This window comes from Mesoplodon bidens (assembly GCF_964165515.1).
Source record: "Mesoplodon bidens genome assembly, chromosome: 1".
Lineage (NCBI taxonomy): Eukaryota > Metazoa > Chordata > Mammalia > Artiodactyla > Ziphiidae > Mesoplodon > Mesoplodon bidens.
In genome coordinates, this window is record NC_138176.1 from 8,506,809 (window position 1) to 8,526,348 (window position 19,540).

A 19,540-nucleotide genomic window follows, 5' to 3' on the forward strand; every position below is an offset into this window, starting at 1 on the left:
GCACATGGGGGTCTCTCACCAAGCCCGGTGCATCTGCCTCCTTCATCCAGTCGCTCCTTACGTGCACGTCGGGGTCGGGATCAGGGGTCACCGTCAGGTTTGGGGTCACGGTCAGGGTTGGCGTGGGAGCCCTGAGACTGACCCGAGCAGGGCTGTGCGAGTTCCCAGGAGGGATGCAGGGCGGGGAGATGAGAAAACACGCCGAGATGCAGAGATCAGACAATTCTCTGGTTTAGGGATCCCCAGGCAGACATCCAGCAGGACCGAGCACCCAGCTCCCGACCACCCGGTGAGCATGCATGGAGCCCCAGTGGTGTGTAGGGCGAGGGAAAGGGGGCAGGATCAGCAGCTCTTCTTGTTCGGAAGGGCACACGCAGCACCTGGGAGCGGTGAGTGCTGGCCGGGTGGACGTCTGTCGGGCGCTGTCCATCCAGCTCCCAGCTCCGTGCTGTTCCTGCTAGAGCCCGGCACCCACACGCCCACCCCCGGAGGTGGCAGGAGAAAGAAAGACGGCTGCATGAGCGGGGTTTCCGCTTCCTGCTGGTTCATCCCAGGGCCCTGAGCCTGTCATTGAGCTGCTTCGGGCTTCTTTTCTCTGACCTGACCCTTCGGCTTCGCAGGGTCAGAATGAAAGCCCCAGGGAGATAATTCTGGGAGACCCTGCTCACAGCACCCCACCCCTTTCCCGCGGGGTTGGCATGCAGGCTGCTTTCTGCTCGAGCCACCCGTCCGCCCTTGGGTCACTGTTTCCTCTCCTCAACCTTTTCCCTTCTGCCAGGAGACGTTTGGTCACTGGAGCTAAGGGATGACAAATGCCAAAGTTCGGGAAGCCCTCGAGGGTGGTTTCCGTGCAGAGGACCTAGGCTGCTTGGAAGGGAATTTTGAAAGTTCTCCTTAGTACAGCCTAAGTTGAGACCAACTCTTAATGTGTTTCCCGACAAACGTTTGACTTAGTCCCTTTGATGTTCCTCCTGGAGTGAACAGAAGCGTAAATGTGTCTTTTGTGCTTGGCAGCGGCAGCTGTGGGAGCCAGGGTTTCTCTACTCGTCTGAAGAGCAGCCTCTCCTACGCAGCTCACCATTTTCCCCCGTGAAAACCAGGTGCCCACTGGCAGAGGAGAGAGAGGCACGGGGGCATGTGGGCCTCTGGAGTCTGGGCTCCAGTGTCACCTTGAACCTCTTGCTGTCTTGCCCCTGGATGCTCTCTCTCCACTTTCCATTAACCTTGGTGGCTGTGGTTTAGGGCAGTGTGTTGTCAGTACATTTTCCAGTGAAATGTACCCACTTCTGAGGCAAGGGCAAAATTCAGGCTGCATGTGGCTGATGCCAGAATAATAATGCCAGGTGTCCGTCCGGGGACCATCGATTCCCCTTATTGTTCGGACAGATGGACAGACTGCTTGATGGTATAGAACCTCAGGAAGGTGCTGGTCAGCCCTGGTGAAGAAGACTCATCTGAGCTTCAAAGGATGCTGCCGCTCCGATGGGCTGCCTTTTCTTTTGATCCAGTGTGTGTATCCTGACACCACTGCTGCCCTGCCCCTGGGGGGGCCTCACCTGGTGCACATGTTAACCAGCCCCAAACTCTCTGTTCCTCCAAGTAGACTCGATTATAGTTCTTGAACAGGCATGCCAGCCTTTCAGTGGCTACCGTGCAGCTTAATGGTGGTGCCTTCCACCCCTCGAAGTGCACGTGGGTTAAAAGATCATGGCCCATTCACAGACGCCCCACCCTCTCTTGCAGCTCCTTGGGCTGAGCCTTGGCTGCTGCAGCTGGGCCCTTGGACCTTTCCATCCCCCCGTGGTCACTCCCCGGAAGCCATCAGCCCAGCCGTGGCAGCTTTGTCCTAACTCCTGCTTCCTGGTTCTTGTAGGAATCGTCCGCCTGAGAGATGGTCTGCGGGACCGCTATCCCGTGGAAGATTATCTGGACCTCTTTGACCTGGCTGCACACCAGATTCATCAGGGACTGCAGGCCAGCTCTGCAAAAGAACAGAGCAAGATGAATAGAATCATTATCGGTATGGCCTCCGTGTAACTCCCACGAGGGCCCCCCTGCTTCTGCTTGGGCCAGGCCGGGCTTCACTGCACCTGCGAGCATTCGCATGATGCCTGCCGGTGGCTGCTGAGCACACACTTCCCCGCTAACCATCACTCTCCCCGCCGTGTAAAATGTTCATAGTGCTCGTGCAACTTCAATAAAGCAGAAATGTTTAGTAGCCTCTCTAGTTCTGTGGAGACTCAAGCACACCTGAACTGGCTTTTTGGAAAAGTTGCTATTTCTTTGCTTTTACTTGAATCAAGCTTGCATGCTTGATTTCTTTTCATGATACACCCACCTGAGTAAGTTTGGTTGGGGGATCATGAATGTAAAATGAACCAGTTAGTCATCAGTTTAATTCTTGTGGCTTTTGTAACTCCCTGGCCACTGGGACCCTGCAAAGACGGAGGTGGCCTCTCCTGAAATAGACGCCGCCCTATTGCATCGTGGGTGACTAATTGCTGTTGAAAAAGCTTAGGCCTTGTCGAGCTGATGCCTGTAGACATTCAAAGTGAGGTGGTTTGATTAATAGTCATTTTTTAAAAATTCACAAGAGTGTTTTATAAAAAACGTATCTATTCACTCTCTCTATTGGATTCAGCTTAGGAGAAGACATTTATCCACTTACACCTCTGAAAGGGAGAAATCGAATCACATATTTTGCTTAAATTGATTACCTGAGGCAGTGATCTATTTTTTTATGCTCCTAAATCTGTTATATTTTGATTCTCCAAATTCGGTGACTCTGTCAGTGACTAAAAGGAATTGTAATCAACCATTTGAAAGATGGATCTTTACTTGACTCCCATATCCAGGGGGACAGGCTTACATGCCTAAGCCCCAATTTATTTATTTATTTTTAACTCAAAGAAATCAAGTCCTAGGAGCCAGATGAGATCACACTCTCTCACCCAGTGTGAACTGGCTACTAGCTATTTTCTTGCAGCCTTGAGTTCTAACACCCCAAATTACAAATCTTAATTAATATTTGACTGTGACTCCCATACCATATGCCTCTGGGAAAATCTCATGTTCTTAGGAAAGAGCTAAAAATATGCATCCTAGGGTCAGGAAATAGAGCCTAAGATAATGATTGAAAAAGGAAGGCTTTAGTTTGGTTTCCTAGTTTTATTTACTTCTGGATTTAGAAATGAAAACTAAGGGATATATCTACGGCTCTGATGTTTACCTGAAGCAGAGTTTATTGAGTTTTATGGTAGATGGAAAGCTGGCATCCAGCTCTGATCGTGCCACCAGCCAGCTCTGTGCCATGTGACAAGTTGGTCTTTGTGTTCGTGAACTCAGTCTGCTCATCTGTAAAATGGGCTTGTTGGACCAGATCAGTTCTGGGCTCTTCCCAGCCCTGAAATGTGATTTAACTCTGCTTCAGCTTCTTTTGTTAGATCCTTGGTAGAAGCATACTGGTCTTTTTTCATCTTGGCCGATGGGTCAGAGAGGGCCTTTTCTCAATGGTCTGGGCTAATGGCTGGAGTCATGAAGGACTCAAGTGGCTGGGTTCTTTGGGCTGGGGAAAGGCCAGAGAACCTTTCCCCAGCGCAGAGAAAGGCCCCTGCCTCTGCTCTTACGGCCACCCGGCTCTGCCCTGTCAAAGTGCTCATGTGGGGCTCTGATTGTTTATCGAATTATTGATCTTCCCCTAGACTGTAAGGTTTGAGAGGGAAGGGGATTGTCTGTCTTGTTTCCGGCATCTATCCCCAATGCCAGGCATAGTGCCGGGCACATATTAGACACCAAATCAGAGCTTTCTGCCTGGATGGATGAAGGATGAATGAAGGAAGGATGGATAGCTGGACGGGTGGATGGACAAGCATAGAAGCAGTACATTTATGGGACTGACAACATTTGTGCTAACTTAGTTTTAGATACTTCCCTTGTCCTAATGTTTCCTTATTCATTGTGAGTAGAATTTTCAAAGGACTTCTGATTGACTTGTTTTTTCTGTATTCTATGGTATTATCACTTGAAAAAAATAGAAATAAAGATCAGAATAGTAATGCTCACCTGGACATGATTGCACATCCAACAGAATAAATAAGGCCCTGCTAACACTCTGCATGACTGTGATGTGCTCATCCCTGATCAAAGAGACTTAGTCTTTTGGCTCAGATTTTCACTGAATAAGTGACTTGGAGATGTATCATATAGTCCCATGTACAATGTTGGGAAATCGAATGTATAATTAATTGATTGATTTGTTTTTCTTTCTAAATCTATGAAGACTGTCCTGAAAAAAAAAAAGTCAGGGAATTGGTTCAGTTATCTGAGATAGAAATGTTGAAATGTCTGTGTCTTGGCCTCTCCCCTGTCCTAGAATGTGTGTTTAACGTTATCATGCTTCATTCACACAGACTGTGATCAAACAGGGGCTAGAGCCAGCTTCCTGTTCATGCAGTCAGCACTGAGTGAATGCCACCTGTGTGCAGGGTGACGGGGTGGGTGGGCACGCAGGACCGAGGTCGCATGAGCCTTCCCGCAAAGCCTTCCTCTCGTTTGGTCTTAGAGTGTGCACTGGGACTGACCCTTGTGATTTCAAGGGAAGGTTAATGCAGATTGCATGCAGTTTCCTCATGAGAAATGAGGATAAAAACAATGCCGGAAGCAATAACTGTCATTGAGAGGGAGAAAGGTAAATGATCAGCGAAAAAGGCCGCCACAGCAATTTCAAGGAGCAAAATTATTAATCCAGAAGTTCGGATCCCCGAACTTCTCCTTCATCCCTGACACTTTCTGAAGGGAACCATCTAGTACAGTCTCAGCGGGCCCTTAAAATGCCATGGAGCTATGCACCGTTAGCAAGTTAAACATCGTGAAATTGGGAGGCCAGATGCTAGCAGAGGTTTCTTGGCACATCCTGGAGAAAGGAGCTGGGAGGAAGAGGGATGCTCCGTGTTGCGTGGATCACCTCGATCTCCAGATGGAGGTCGTGGAGGGGAGGGGGTGACACGGCGGCAGAGGGTGGTCATCAGCCTCCTTCTCCCGGAGTCCCGTCTGCCAGCGTGGCAGACCAGCTCACCCGCTAACACCTATTTAAGAAGGTGTCACATCCAGGTTTGGCCCCTAATTTGGGCTGCTCTGTGGGAGCCCATAGCTCAGCACTGCTCACTCGTTTTCCGTTTCCAGGGGAGGCCAGCGCCTCCACCATGTGGGATAACAATGCCTGGACGTTCTTCTACGACAACAGCACGGATGGTGAGCCCCCCTTTCTGACCCAGGACTTCATCCACGCCTTTCAGCCAGACGCAAAACTGATCGTCATGCTCAGGGACCCCGTGGAGAGGTGAGCAGTGTAGATTTTTCGTTTTGGGAAAAGAAAAGGCACTTCTGAAGAGCAGCCTTCCTTCTCATCAGAAACAAGATTTTGCTGCTGCTGCTTTTTTTTTTTTTAAATAAACAAGCTTAACTTGCAATGTTACTGCTATTTCTTATGTAAACATTATTCTTGGGGCAATCTTCACTGCATCTAAACAAACCGAGGATTTTTTTGTTAGCCATTTTGACCCTGGCCTGTGGGCCTTCAGCCTCGGCCGGTCTGACCTCGGTACATGCCCCTTGGGTGATGTCCGACCATGAAAAATGCCCTTAGAATCGAGGATATTGAGGTTCTCCGCAGGGTTTAACTCCTAGAATTCCTTGTCTCCCGACTTCATTGATGCCTTTATCCTGTTGGCTCTGAATGTGCAAGCTCCACCTTTCCTTGAGACACCAAAAGGCAGAAAACGACAGACAGAGCTGCTTTGTTGTAGAGGGCAGGAGGTGCCCGGTGCAGATGAGGCCAGGCTAGCATGGTATTGAGCCGAGGGCTGTCTGAGGGTGGCCAGGCCGGCACTGGGTGATGCTGAGGTCACTGATGACGCCTGTGTGGATGGCAGAGTCTTAGGGCTGCCCGGACTGTAAAATCATTTAGTCCACCCCTACACCCCCCGCCCCCGCTCCCGCCCCGGCCAGTACCCCTACACTAGAGATAAGAGGTTCCAGTATGGTCCAGGAGTTCCCCACCCAGGATGGCCAGTCCCGCTCAGACAGCTCTGAAAGAGCATCCTTCCTGTTTTGAGCCCAAGTCTGTCTCTTGGGAGCATCGACACTTCGGACCCATTTCTTCCCTACGCAGACCACGTCTAATCCTTCTAAATGGGAGAGCCTGCCAGATATTGAAGACGGCGGCCACAGCCCTGTGTCTTATTTTCCTTTGAGCTAAATGCCTCTTGTTATGGGTTTAAATTACACCTTCGCTCACAAAGATGTATTTGAATGTGACCTTGTTTGGAAATAGGGTCTTTGCTGACGGACTCACGTTAAGATGAGGTCACACTGGATGAGGGTGGGCCCTAATCCAAGAGCTGGTGTCCTTATGAGAAGAGAACATTTGGACACCGAGACCTGCAGACATGGGGACCGAGACCTGCAGACACAGGGACCGAGACCTGCAGACACAGGGAGGACACGTGAGGATGCAGGCAGAGGTTGGAGTGATTCTGCCAGAAGCCGAGGCTGCCCGGGGAGGCCGGCAGCCCCAGCAGTGGGACACAGGCCCAGAACAGATTCTCCTCAGAAACCCCAGAGCGAACCGGCCCTGCTGACACCTGGATTTCAGACTTCTGGCTTTCAGAACTGTGAGAGAATAAATTCCTGCTGTAATAAGCCACAAGTTTGTGGTAGTGTTACAGCAGCCCTAGGACACCAATACCCCCCAGTTCCTTCCTTGGATGGCATACATTCCTGGCCCTGTAGCCTTGCCGATGATGACAATTTAAAAAAACACCTATAATCTCCCACCGAGATAGTCATCATTTTTATTTTGCTTAGTTTCTTCCAAAGTACGTATCTTTGTAGATAAGTGTAGTGTGTGTGTGCGTGCACACGTGTGGTGTGCAGCTGTGTGAATATCCAGTCTTACATCTTGCTTCTTTCATTTCGAATTGTTGATTTACCTCCTTGTCCCCCTCATGGCGTCTCCGAACGGCCCCCGGGCACCACAGTCATCCGGTCAGAGAGCTGGATGGCCCTTGCTCCGTCTCCACCCCTGCAGCCCTCTTGTGTCACACCATGGGGCCTCTCTCCATGCTGCACCTCCTCCAGCCTCAGGAATCCATCTGCTCTGCTAATGAGGCAGCCCTGACCTCGGAGCAGCTCGCCACGTCCTGCCTGCTAGTTCCCATACCTCGGGAGGCAGGAATTTGGCCCTTCTGCTCAGAGCGTGGGCTGGTCCCCCACGGTTTGAGAACACTTGACACAAACCAGCCATATTCTTGTGTGGACACAATTATATAACCGTCAGCCTTGAAAGGCCTGGTGATTAAGTGACCCCACGCTGCCCACTGAGGTGTTTTCACAGCTGCTCTGCCATACCCCACCCCGCCGCCCCCTGGCCGCCCCTGCTGCAGTTCACGAGGCCGGAACATTCTCTCTCGGGGGTGCTCACTGATCGCCCAGTGTCTTCCTGTCACATCTCCCTGTTCCTCCTTCTGAGGAAGGTCACGCTGCCTTGACTCCAGAGGGCCAAGAGGCTGAAACTTCAGCCTCTGTCACTCCCTGGGCACAGAGGTGGGAGCCTTGGGGATGGGGCGCTCACAGGCGTGGCCGTGGTCGTTACCGTCTGTGGTTCAGCCTGGGTGGGGAGGGAGGGCGAAGTGTGGCACCAAAGAGGGAAGGTGCTCCTAGTCGGGGGTCCAGAAAGGCTGTTCTGGAGGAGCTGAGGCCAGGCGGGGTTTTGAGGGCTGAGTAAGAGTTTGCCAAGCAAACAGAGTAGAAAGGTGGTCAAGGGGAAGGAGCATTCTGAGTAGGGAGAATGGAGAGCACAAAGGGAAGGACCGCATGTTCTCCTGGAGAGCGGGGCCAGCTTCCCTGAGTGTGTCCCTTTCTCCCCGCAGTCCTGATTCCACCTCTGAGGACACACGCACCATAAAGGCGAGCTTTTAATAGGTGGGGTCGTCATGCTGCCTGGGTTCAGACACTGAGTGGGGAGCTGGACCTGCCTGACTCTCTTCTCAGACCCCAGGCCCAAATCCCCCTTTTAGAAGGCTCTCGGGCCCAAGATGGCATCCTCTTGTTTCCTCTTTTTTTTTTTTTTTTTAAGGAACAAATACCCTATTTATACCAGGAACTGAAGGTTCTAAACTTCCTGGTGCTCACTTAACAGAAAGAGTTCATCAGTTAAAATGTTCATCGATTCCCAGTCACATGCTGGGCACCGTGCTTGGTGCTGAGCAGACATGTGTAGGTGCCTGTCCTCCAGGAGCTGCACTTGGTCAGGAAAGCGAGACATTGACTCTCATGATGCATGTGATGGTACCAAGGAGAAGGGCAGGTTGCCATGGTGACAGCCTCATCAGGAAGCTGACCCAGTCATGGGGTTGCCTACTGTATCTGTCATCTACTGCTGTGTAACAAATCACCCAGGAACTTGGCTGCTTAAAACACCACACTTACTATCTCACACTATCTTCTGTGGGTCGGAACCTGGCACAGCTTTCCTGGGTCCTCTACTTCAGGGTCTCTCCCAAGGTTGCAGTCAATGTGTCACCAGGGCAGGGCCTCATCCGAAGGCTTGACTGGGTAAGGATCTGCTTTCAAGCTCGTGTGGTTGTTAGCAGAATTCAGTTCCTCAAGCGCTGTTGGAAGGAGGGCCACCGTTCTTTACTGGCTGTCAGCTAGAGGCTGCCCTCAGTACCTTGCCACTGGGCCTCAACAACATCGGAGGTTGCTCGCTCCATCAGAGCCAGCAACGGAGAGAGCTGCTGCCAAGTTGGAAGCCTTCACCTTTGGTAATCTGAGCACCAGAGTGACAGCCCATCACCCTTGCCACGTTCTTTTGATGAGAAGCAAGTCACGAAGTCCAGGCCATAGTCAAGGGGAGGAGATTACAGGGAGTGAATACCAAGAAGTGAAGCTCTTGGGGACCATCTTAGAAGTTACCTCCCGGGACTTCCCTGGCGGTCCAGTGGCTAAGACTCCACGATCCCAATGCAGGGGGCCTGGGTTCGATCGCTGGTCAGGGAACTAGATCCCACGTGCCACAACTAAAAGATCCCGCATGCCGCAACTGAGACCCGGCGCAGCCAAAGAAATAAGTAAATAAATATATTTTTTAAAAAGGAAGTTACCTTGCACACCTCCTTTGCCCGTGCTGCTCTCTGTTCCTCCAGGAAAGCACACCCTTAGAGCCAGAAGAAGAGCAAGTACCAGTGTAGCACCGTGTGTAGTGGCAGGGCCCGCACACGCGTAGGGGAGTGTGTGTGCATGTGTGTATTTTCTATGTGGGTTACTGACAGTAGCAGCTGTTCTACTGCTTTTTAAACATTTATAAAAGTATGTAGCAATAGGAATTGCTTCTTTTTTGAACCCCGTGACTCATGGCCTGTCTGAAATGACTGGCTTATTTCCCATCCCAACCAGAAAGGATGATAAATTCTGGGTGGTTAGGTCACTCTTGAAGAAACAAACACTTTGGACCCAGGTTCCTATTAGTCTAACTGGGTCCTGTGCCGTTAGCCACTTCAGCCATTCCATGACCTTGCACTTCTGCAAGTGGGAGATTCCCTGAGTTGCTTGCTGCCAGTGGGACTGGACCAAATTTTTCTTTCCTCCTACAGATAGGCTCGGAGAGGAGTGGGGAGAAACCTTTATTTCTAGTTTTAGATTGACATTTAGCCTTTATTTCTATAATTGATCAATGGCAGAGGGTTTGAAAATGTTGGAATTGTAAGCAAAATCAAATCAATCACTTTAAAGTTTCCAGAGGAGGTTGTAAACAGCAAGTCGATTTATTTTTCTGGAGGGGAAGAGAGAATAACGGAAAGCGGATGGGATGGTTCTTAAGGGCCAAAAGGGCCAGCCAGGGATTCCTGTTGCAAGTTTCTCTATGTTAGAGATAACGATACTTTAAAATTCAAGTTAATTAATTTGAATTAACTAGGCTAAATCGGCCCGGTTAATTAAGAAGAAGCCACCAATTACAAGCAGGATTTTCCTTCATTTAGTTCAGTGCTTAAGTGGAAAAGACTTCTTTTCAACAGTGCTCACACTGGCCTCCTATCTCTTCATTTGTGAGACGGTTGATAGAGGCTGACTCTTAATGCAGAGGTGGTTATCTCCAGTGTAGTTCATTCAGAAGGCGTTCGGAGAGTGGTCCTGCGCCATGGGTCACGGACTTTACCGTCTCTGTATCTTGGTCTTAATCCCGGGTGTAGTCTTACCACAGTGCACGGAAATGACCACCTCAGGAGCCTTTGGTTTTCACGGTTAATGAAGGTAAGTCAGAAGGGAAGGAGAGCTCAGCTCCATTAAGAGTAGAACTTGATTTTGACCCAAATGTTTTGAGCCTTGGAACCTAAGGAGTTGTTTTCTTCCTCTGCTTTTATAAACTGATTTCTTTTAACAACTCACTGGGCTGGTTAAATACTTATTCTACTTACGGTGATAAACTAGGAATGGAAGGAATGAAGCTCTAAATGAAATGCATCCATTTATGTACCGTTGGTCATTCAAACAGAGAGTAATGAGTGGGCATGAACCTTTGGACTAGAACCTTGAACCTTTCATGAATTTCACTCCATCTCCAGAGTGGCTGGTGGGATGTGTGGGTGGTGAACAAGGACCCAGGATCATTGTGGTAGAGAGACAGCCTCAGGGACCAGATGGTCTGTATTTGAACCCCAGCTCTGCCACTCACTGGCTGTGTGACCTTGGGCAAGTTACTCAACCTCTCTGTGCCTCATGTCCACATCGGTGAAATGGGGGAAAATAGTCCTACCTCTAGAGTTGTGAGAATTAAATGACTTAATGTGTGTAGCATGTTTAAACAGTGCTGGGCACATGGTAAATATTATATAATTATTAGCTATTATTGTTAGGCCACATTAGTGGCAAATAATAACAATAACCAAACTGAGCACTCATGTACTCATGAGACATTTATTGAGCACCCTTGATATGCTAGATGCACTGCATAGATTGGAGAGCAAAGTCCTTCCTGTCTGCCCTCCTGGAGGCTTCATCCAGTGGAGGGGTGGGAACCTAGCATTAATTGAGCACTTACTCCACCCTGGCTCTGTGCTAAGCCCTTTTCAGGCATCGCCTCCTTTGAACTTTGCAAGCAGGTGAGAGGGCTGTCATGATGCGTCACAGGTGAGGTGTGTGGGCTCACTGGGGTTAAGTCACCTATCCACGGTCACCTGGTTAATAAGTGGCCAGACTGGGATTCAGTCCCACGTCCGTGTGACCGAGGATCCAAGCTTTCCACCTCTATCGTAGGTCAATTAGTGGGATGCAGACTCTGAGACAGCATTTTGTGTGCAGGAGGTTTATGAGTGCTTTCGGGACAACCGCTGTGAGGGGCGACAGGGCAGGACTGACAGAAGGAGGGGTCACAACAGAGGTCTCAGCCAACCCCATGGGGAGCTGTGCATCTGAGATGGCCCTTCCGCGAGGCATCTCCCACCCACCAGCCACTGGCTGTGTCTGACCTGGGGAGGTTTAACCTCGGGTGGGGCAGGTCTTTTCAGGGAAAGGACTGAACTGCAGCCACGAGCAGGATGGCGCCCCACTTCTGCACAGTTCTTGAGCAGTAAGGATGCCAGTCTGTGTAGGTACCTAAGCCTGGACTCCGCTCATTCACGTATCTCCATATCAGTGACATCAGGATGCTGACCCAGGGCAATAACCAGGTCTCGTAGGAGGGAGCTGAGCCAGACTGAAGCGGGATTGAATTGCTGTGGACCTCTGACTCCGGACGAGAATTTCTCTTGTGACTCAATAGGTGCCAAAAACCTTCTCCAAACAGCCCAACTTCTCCAGGTCTCTGGAAGCACCGATTTAGTGCCAGAGACATGTTCTCAGGCAGAAGAGGAGTTCTGGCACTCCAAGGCCGTGAGATGTTTTCTCGATAACAGATTTGCACGAGGATTAAAAAACAGGCTGTTCCTTAGCACCGACAGATTGATTTTTAATGTAAACTATCTCAGAGGGAGATTAGGAGAGCTCCCCTGTGGGCAAGAGATGGAGTTGCGGGGTGTAGGGGCGTTGGAGTATAAAGGTTGTGACAACAGCCACAGATCAATTTCTGGTGCCCCCACCCCCACCCAGGTCCTGCTCTCTTCCCTCTTCCCGCTTTAAGACCTTGGAGGGTCAGGGATCCTAAGGCAGCGGCCTTGAGGAAGACTGTTGAGGAGCGTCCTAAGCTGCTTGTTAATTTCCTGGTGATTTCAGGCATTTGGCTTCTCAGAAGCTGCCTGTCTGGGTGTCACTGACACACCTTTGTATGGGCCCTAGAAGTGGTGTGAGGTCACTTTGATAGAGCTGCGCTCTGAGCTGCCCAGGGCAGGCAGGGGGAACGGGCCGGGCCCGGGCTGGGGCCACGCGCCCTGTTCTCTGAAAGCCGTTCAGGCGTGACCGCCTGGGGAGGGACTACATCTTGTTGGTGGGAGAAAAACCATCGTGCTGAAAACTCCTGTGTGTGGAGCGCTGTTTAGTTTGGGGGAAGTGTTTACAAAGTCATTGGCAAACCTGAGTGTTCCCACATGGATGGTCTGCAGAGAGGGTTTCTGTGTGCTGAGGAGCGCTGTCCACAGTCTGCAGAGACTGGAAGGGGATGTGGGCATGGAGCACTGACTCTGGGCCACCAGATGAAGTTCAGGCACCTCTGCTACCCAGAGTACGGGGCTGATGAGTGAACGCGGCCCGGGTCACGGCCCGGCCAGCCTGGGGAGTGGTGGCCGTCGCTCTGCAATGAGGTCCGCCACCTGGGGACCTAGGTCTGGCTTCGCTGCTGCCTTACCCAGGGGTACCCCACCCATCCTCTGTGTGCCTGCCTTTCCTCACCTGTAGAGACACCTGGTATCGGGATCACGGGCGCATCAAGTGAAAGTGCTTTGTGAGCCATACCGGGCTCGTAGGTAGAGAGGATGTTGGCGTTGCCTCCACCTGTGGATGTTCACCAGGGCCCCGTGATTGGATGCTCAGGGAGAAACGGGGGCGGGGACCCATAACCCCTCTCGTGCTCAAGGGGAGCAGAAGGCCTGGCCCAGGCAGCCCCCATGAACCGGAAGCTTTGCATCCCTTTGGACCTTTTTAGGCCCAAGCCTGTATGTTCTTCTCTGGCAGAAAATGAGCTTCATCAGTGTCACCCGCAGGCACAGCCTGGGTGACTCGAGACATTTCCTCCAAATAAGCTGCTGTGGCCAGTCCTGCTTCAGTGTTCCTCATGATGAGATGTTCACGGTGTGTGATTCAGTGGATGAAAGGGCCTCCTTCCCAGCTATGTTAAAGGGTACTTTTTCCTGTAGGAAAAATAAATATAATCATTATTGATGACACCGTATCGGAGGTCGGGAAGTGATCAATCAGTGATTTGGATATGGATGCCAGCAAATGGAGAGTAATGTGGGGCTGCTCTGGCTGTCACTTTGGTAACCATGTGTGTGTGACCCTCCACAGCCGTGGAACACTGTGCTCTCATGGTGGGGGGGGTGGATTAGAAGATGTGAGTGAGCCCACACCGTGGGGCTGCTGGTGATGAAATGTGACCTTTCACACGTATGCGGCTGGCCGGCAGGTGCTCCGGGAGCACAGGGAGGCCGGGGCGAGCACGGCCTGGGGTGAGCCCATCCAGCAGCCGTGGCCGCCCCCAGCCATCCACAGCTTCAGCATCTGCCCCGGGTCTTTCCTCCAAGCACGGCTCCCTGAGACGGCCGAGGGGTGAGCGGAGGCCAGGAGAGACGGCGAAGCTCCAGGCCTCTGACAGCCTGCACTTGGCTGGGCGGACCCTACCCCGAGGCTCGAGCTTCTGGGGACCTCTTGGGCTGGGGGATCCGAGCGACTTCTGACCCAGGCCCTCTGGGGACCGACAGGTGAAAGCCATCAGTCCCTTTGGGGTGATGGAAATGTTCTGGAATTAGATGATGCTGGTGTTGGCACAAATTTGTGCATTTACTAAAAATCACTCCGTCGTTCACTTTAAAAGGGTGAATTTTACAGTGTGTGGATTATCTCTCAATTTAAACATGGTAGGAACAAAAATATCACAAAAGGAGGAGAAACCCGCCGCAAGGGGTGGTCTCGCTGATCAAGTAACGCGCGAGCCGGAACCTGCAGGGGCCCTGCCTTGAGGGAAGGCCGAGCAGCGTGTACCTTGTCCTCTCAGAGACACACGGGTAAAATCGAATGTGCTGTTTGCAGTGACCAGTGAATGGTAGCTTATCCAAGTGCTGAAAGGTCAGGAGGTGAGGATGGAAGCTGTGACAGGGACCTGAACCTTTGTCTGTTGTTGCTGTGGTTTCTAGATGCCCGTGCGGTGCTCCGTAAACGCATCTGCTTTTCCTGGTCACGCCAGTGCCGCTCCTGCTCGTCCTGAAGGTTTGCTGCTCTAATACACGTGCAACTGCTCCTCAGTCTCCTGTAACTTACTGAGTAGTTCCGTGACAGAACTGACTCTTGCTCCCAAATCACTCTGCACCTAAAACAATAAAGTCTTAAAAACAAACAAAACCCCCAGAGCATCAGCTGGCTAGTGCCCCACTCAAGTCAGCTGCTGATTTGGCTACATCCCTAAACTATGAGGCTGGGCCAGGTCCTGTTGGGTCAGTGGGCGTTGGGGTCAGGCAGGCCTGGGTTGGTTTGGGGCCAGCCCTGAGGCTTCCTGGGCCACATGACCTTAGGAAGCTCTGTAAGACGGGTAACGACAGGGCACATCTCAAAGGCTGGCTATGAACAGGGAAGGAGAATACACGTGCAGTGCCGAGCACAGGGCCGGGGGAGGGCAGCCCTCAGTAGCCATGAGCAGGCACGCGGCGGGTGGACACCAAGAGGATTCTGGGAGCTGAACCTGTACAGCACTCGAGTGAGCCTGGCTGGAGGAGGGGCCCATGGAGTAGTGGTTGCCCCTGTTTTCCGGATGATCAATACACCCATATCTCTGCTCACCTGGGCTCAGAGCAGTGCCCTGTCGCTGTTGGGTGCATTCAGCTGTGACCTTGGGTAACCACCAAGATTTTACGTGTTGAGACCTGCAGGCTCACTGATGGCTACTCTTCTGTTCCCTTGGGAAGAGACGCGATCCCTTCCAGAGGCACCAGGTGGAGGGAGCCCCTGCCACATGCACTCCCCTTCCCAGCAGTGCTGGGGTCCCGGGACCTCTGCCCTGCACAGAAAAGGTGCCTCACCATGTGAGCAGGCCCGCTGTCCCAGGGCCACCCCAGCGGCCTTCAGAATAACCGTAGCACAGAGGCCTGGAATGTCTTTGGACTTACACTTGGAATTGCTGTTGGAAACAGTTCTGGCCACATATAACACCCATCTGTTTGGGAGGGTTTGAGAGTCAGAAGATGAGGTGGTCCCGAAGGAGGGGCGTTGGCAGCACCAAAACTCAGGGCTGGGGGCAGGGATCAGGGTCAGCTGGCCCTCACCCAGCCAGGGAGCTCTCAGCCCCTACAGCCTTGACTTTTGCCGCTGGGGCTGCTCCCGTCATGCTGGACGGGATCAAACCAGCCTTTCTTCCTGACCCTTCTACCTAGGGTCAGTCCTTCAGGAGTCTGGGACCTGTCTTTTTCCAGCTCCGAATACCCTTTTAGCTGTTGAAGCTGGCACCCTTCTGGCTGAGTCCTGCTTCTCCAGATGGAACAGCCCCTTCCCCCTTACTGTTTGTCAGCCAGCACTGAAGGCAAGTGTCCTTTGGGGCTGGGACCTGCCAGGGTGGAGGAAGCAACACCCTCCCGCATTCTCAATGCCATACCTTTATTAATGTATCCCGAAGTTGCATCAGTGTCCCTGCAGTTCTGTGAGGATTCGTTATATACTATGTCAACTAAACCCCTTGTGTATTTTCCAGGTTGGCCTCTTTTCCCTACTTCCTCATTGTACAGTTGGTTTTAAAGACTCAAATGTGGACACTTAGGCTTATTTCTTTACATTTCCACTTGTCACATGAGTATGCCTATAACCGAAAGTGGGGGTCTGGCTGCTCGCTGCTCGAAAGCCAATAATAAAGAGGCCAGGTTGGTGGAAGGGAAAGTTTGCTTTATTTTGGATGCCGGCAACCAGCAGGGTGGGGGAGGGCGGACGCCTGTCCAAAGGCCGACTCCCCCCTCCCCCGACAATCAGAGGGCAAGAGCTTCTATAGACAGAGGGAGGGGGCTGCATGCAGAAACAGCACGGCCAGCTCTGACAGTCATCTTGAAATTGGTCATCGGTGGTCTGACCAGCATCATCTTGATTGTTTTAAGTACAATTAATCTTCAGTTCCAGGGTCGGTTTGTTCCCATTTTCCTGAGGCCGGTTCTTGGAATTGTGGCAGCTTCTGTCGTGGCTACAGTCTGGTCATCATGTAGTTAACTTCCTCCACCTGGTGAGGGTTTCAGTATCTATAAGACAGCTCGCAGGATACGGCTCAGAATATGATCTATAGCCCTTGAGGAGGAACTAAAGGTCCTTGACTTTGCTTTATGACTAAACTGGTATTATTTAGTCTGTTGGACTGTTTTCCTTTGTTTCTGCATTTTCTCACTTCTCTGATTAAACTTATTCTTCGGCTACAGTTTTTCCACAGACAAAAGGCAGGCGGAGGACACGGGGGGCGAGGACCATAGGGTGCTCCTCCGTTTCATGCCTACTCTGGCGTTTCGAGGTCCGTTTGGATACTTATTCATGATATATTTGCTGTCCTTCTCAACGTTTTCTGAATGGTTTTAGCCCATCCAAGTGGCTCGCACTAATCCAAGGTCATTATCTGACTCTTTTTCTCTAGAGAGTAGTTGTGGGGAAATCATAGTATTGTTTATTGAAGACATTCTTATGACGCACCAGCCTGATTTTTCAGGAGGACCCAGCAGTGCCCTCCGGGAAAACAAGGGTCCTGTTTTGCTTTTCCTCCTTCGTATTTCTCTGCGGAAGAGCTGGCCACATGGCCATCGTCCTCCTGTACACACAGGTCACTCTTCTAGGGTCTTAGGGTGGGAGAGAGGGCTGGCAAAAATGACTCCTCAGGAGTCTGGGTTTAGAATCTGGACTAGTTTCTTAGGGGCTCTTGTAACAAATTATCACACATTTAGTGGCTTAAAACAACAGAAACGTATTCTCTCATGGTTCTGGAGGGCAGAGGTCAAAATCAAGGTACTGGCAAGGTTAGTCCCTCCTGAAGCTCTGAGGGGGAATCCATTGCATGGGTCCCCAGCTTCCTGTGGCTTCCGCAATCCTGGCGTCCCTTGGCTTGTAGGTAACACTTCAGTCTCTGCCTCTGTCTTCACATGCCTTCGCCCCATGTGTCCCTGTCCAAGCCTCTTCTTATAGGGACACCAGTGCTTGGATTTAGGGCCCACCATAAATCCAGGATGATCTCATCTGGAGATCTTCAACATAATTAGGTCTGCAGAGACCCTATTTCCAAATAAGATCCCATTGGCAGGTACTGGAGGTTAGGACTTGGGCATATCTTTTGGGAAATCTATAGAATCCAAATGGGAGAGGGGGAGGGGAGAGGTCCCTGCTCAAATAGGGCATGAAGGACTTGTTACAGACATGCATCTCAGCATGTGTGTGGGCTCTAGGAAGCCCACCACCCACCCTGTGGGCAGATCCAGGGTCCCTGGGGGACTGAGGGGCAGGAGAAATCTCCCCTCACCCTCCCGAGGAGGTGGGCCTGGCCATGAACCTGATTCACAGAAGGTGGGGTCCTGAGTTCATTTCACTGTACCCCAAACAGATGACAATCAGTATTCTCACCCCGGTGGGCCTGGGCTGGCCTGGTTGGACCACTGAACACATCCCAGTTTGTACCCTAGAATTACTTCTTGATCTCTAAAGAATTGGAAAGATCCTTCATGAAGTTACTATGTGTTTAAAATTCAGCCAGGTTTAGAGGCTCTTGTTTTATTTATGAGCCACACGCCTACAAGAAATGTTATTACCACAAAATAAACTCAGCATGGAAAGCTTGAGCCGAGGGTTGGGTTTTTAAGTGGCAGTTTACGTGATAGAATTCCAATTCTGCCAACGAATTTGGATAGCTGTGTGGGAGTCCTTGGTAAGAACTCTGGACTTGGACTTCCAATTAGGTACAGATTTTGATGACAGTTTCAGAGGCGTCTTTCTTGGACAAAGTTGTCATATCGACAGGACTCATAGGAAATGTGTGAGCCAGAAGAAACCTCCATCAGACCCATTGCCACAAGGTGCCCAGTTGCGTACAGCTCAACTGCACTTTGAGGTCCATGCAAATCTGGTTTTGGCGTTTATCCATCAGCTTTTAGATTATACTATGACCGATCCTGCAGTGACAGGTGCCGTGTTTCAGTCTTGATGGAGGTCCTGTTTTTGAAGGGGGAAAACAGCACAGCCAATGTGGGGGGACACTTGTAATGGGGGGACAAATTAGTGTCATCTGGGTCCTGTATTTGGGTGAACATGGATCTGGGGGAGGATCTACTCACCTGAGCATCTCTAACGACTAGTCTTGAAGCAAGTCATTTTGGAGGTTTGGCTGACCAGGCTGAGATGTACGAACACTTTCCAGTGTGTGTTCGGATTCTAGGCAATCTGTGGGCAGGTCCCAAACATCTCAAGACTTCTCAGAGGTGTCCTCTGTGGACGCTGGCAGTGGATGATTTCTGAAGGGCCGTGTAGAAGGCACTGTGCCAAACGCCAGAGGGGAAGACAATCTGGTCCCTGAGAAGCACTGCTCTTGTTAGGAAATCTTTGGAAACGCCTGCAGCTGTAGCGAGAGGTGAGGGGTGCTGGAGAAGGAGTGCTTGCGGCTGACCTGTGCTCCAAAGGCACTGCCGTCTCTGCAGGCATGAGGTTGGCTGAGTGCCACGATGGAAGCCCTGGGTGCAATCAGCGGTGCACATCTACAATCCCCAGACCTGTGGGTACCTAATACGATTTGCTGAATTTCCTTCACTGGAAAGAGAGAAGATAGGTTGGAGAAGTTGGCAGAACAGAAAGTATAGAGCTGAGAAAGAGAGAAACATGACACCACAGAGCAGGGAGCCAGTCTGAATCAGCCTGGTTTCTGGGCAGCTGGGGGTTGAGTGTGAGTACAGGGTGTCGGGTAGAGCAGTGGGGGGCCCTAGAGGGTGTGCACTGAAAAAGGCATAAGACAGAAACAAAGGGGTGATTTTTGAAAAGCAAAAAAAGATAAAGACTTACCCTTTCTGCCTGCAGAAACAGAGGAGAAAAAGGCATAGGAAACTCACAACAGAACTCAGAAGTTCTGTTAATGTAAAAAATGACTGGGGGGCTTCCCTGGTGGCGCAGTGGTTGAGAGTCCGCCTGCCGATGCAGGGGATGCGGGTTCGTGTCCTGGTCCGGGAAGATCCCACATGCCGCGGAGCAGCTGGGCCCATGAGCTATGGCCGCTGAGCCTGCGCGTCTGGAGCCTGTGCTCCGCAACGGGAGAGGCCACAACAGTGAGAGGCCCGCGTACCGCAAAAAAAAAAAAAAAAAATGACTGGGGAGTTCCCTGGTGGTCTAGTGGTTAGGATTCGGTGCTTTC

At 51.2% G+C, this 19,540-nt stretch overlaps 1 protein-coding gene across 7 annotated transcripts in view; it reads left to right on the forward strand.

The window, feature by feature from the left end:
* CHST15 (carbohydrate sulfotransferase 15) overlaps nucleotides 1-19,540 on the forward strand; it is a 99,384-nt gene that overhangs the window by 53,630 nt on the left and 26,214 nt on the right. For all 7 annotated transcript variants that reach the window (XR_014016607.1, XR_014016608.1, XR_014016609.1 and 4 more), the window contains exons 4-5: nucleotides 1,874-2,020; nucleotides 5,182-5,338. Coding sequence is in view for 2 of the 7 variants with exons in the window: in XM_081243678.1 (XP_081099804.1) it covers nucleotides 1,874-2,020; nucleotides 5,182-5,338 (304 nt within the window). In the remaining 5 variants the exon portion in view is untranslated. The remainder of the gene's footprint in view (nucleotides 1-1,873; nucleotides 2,021-5,181; nucleotides 5,339-19,540) is intronic.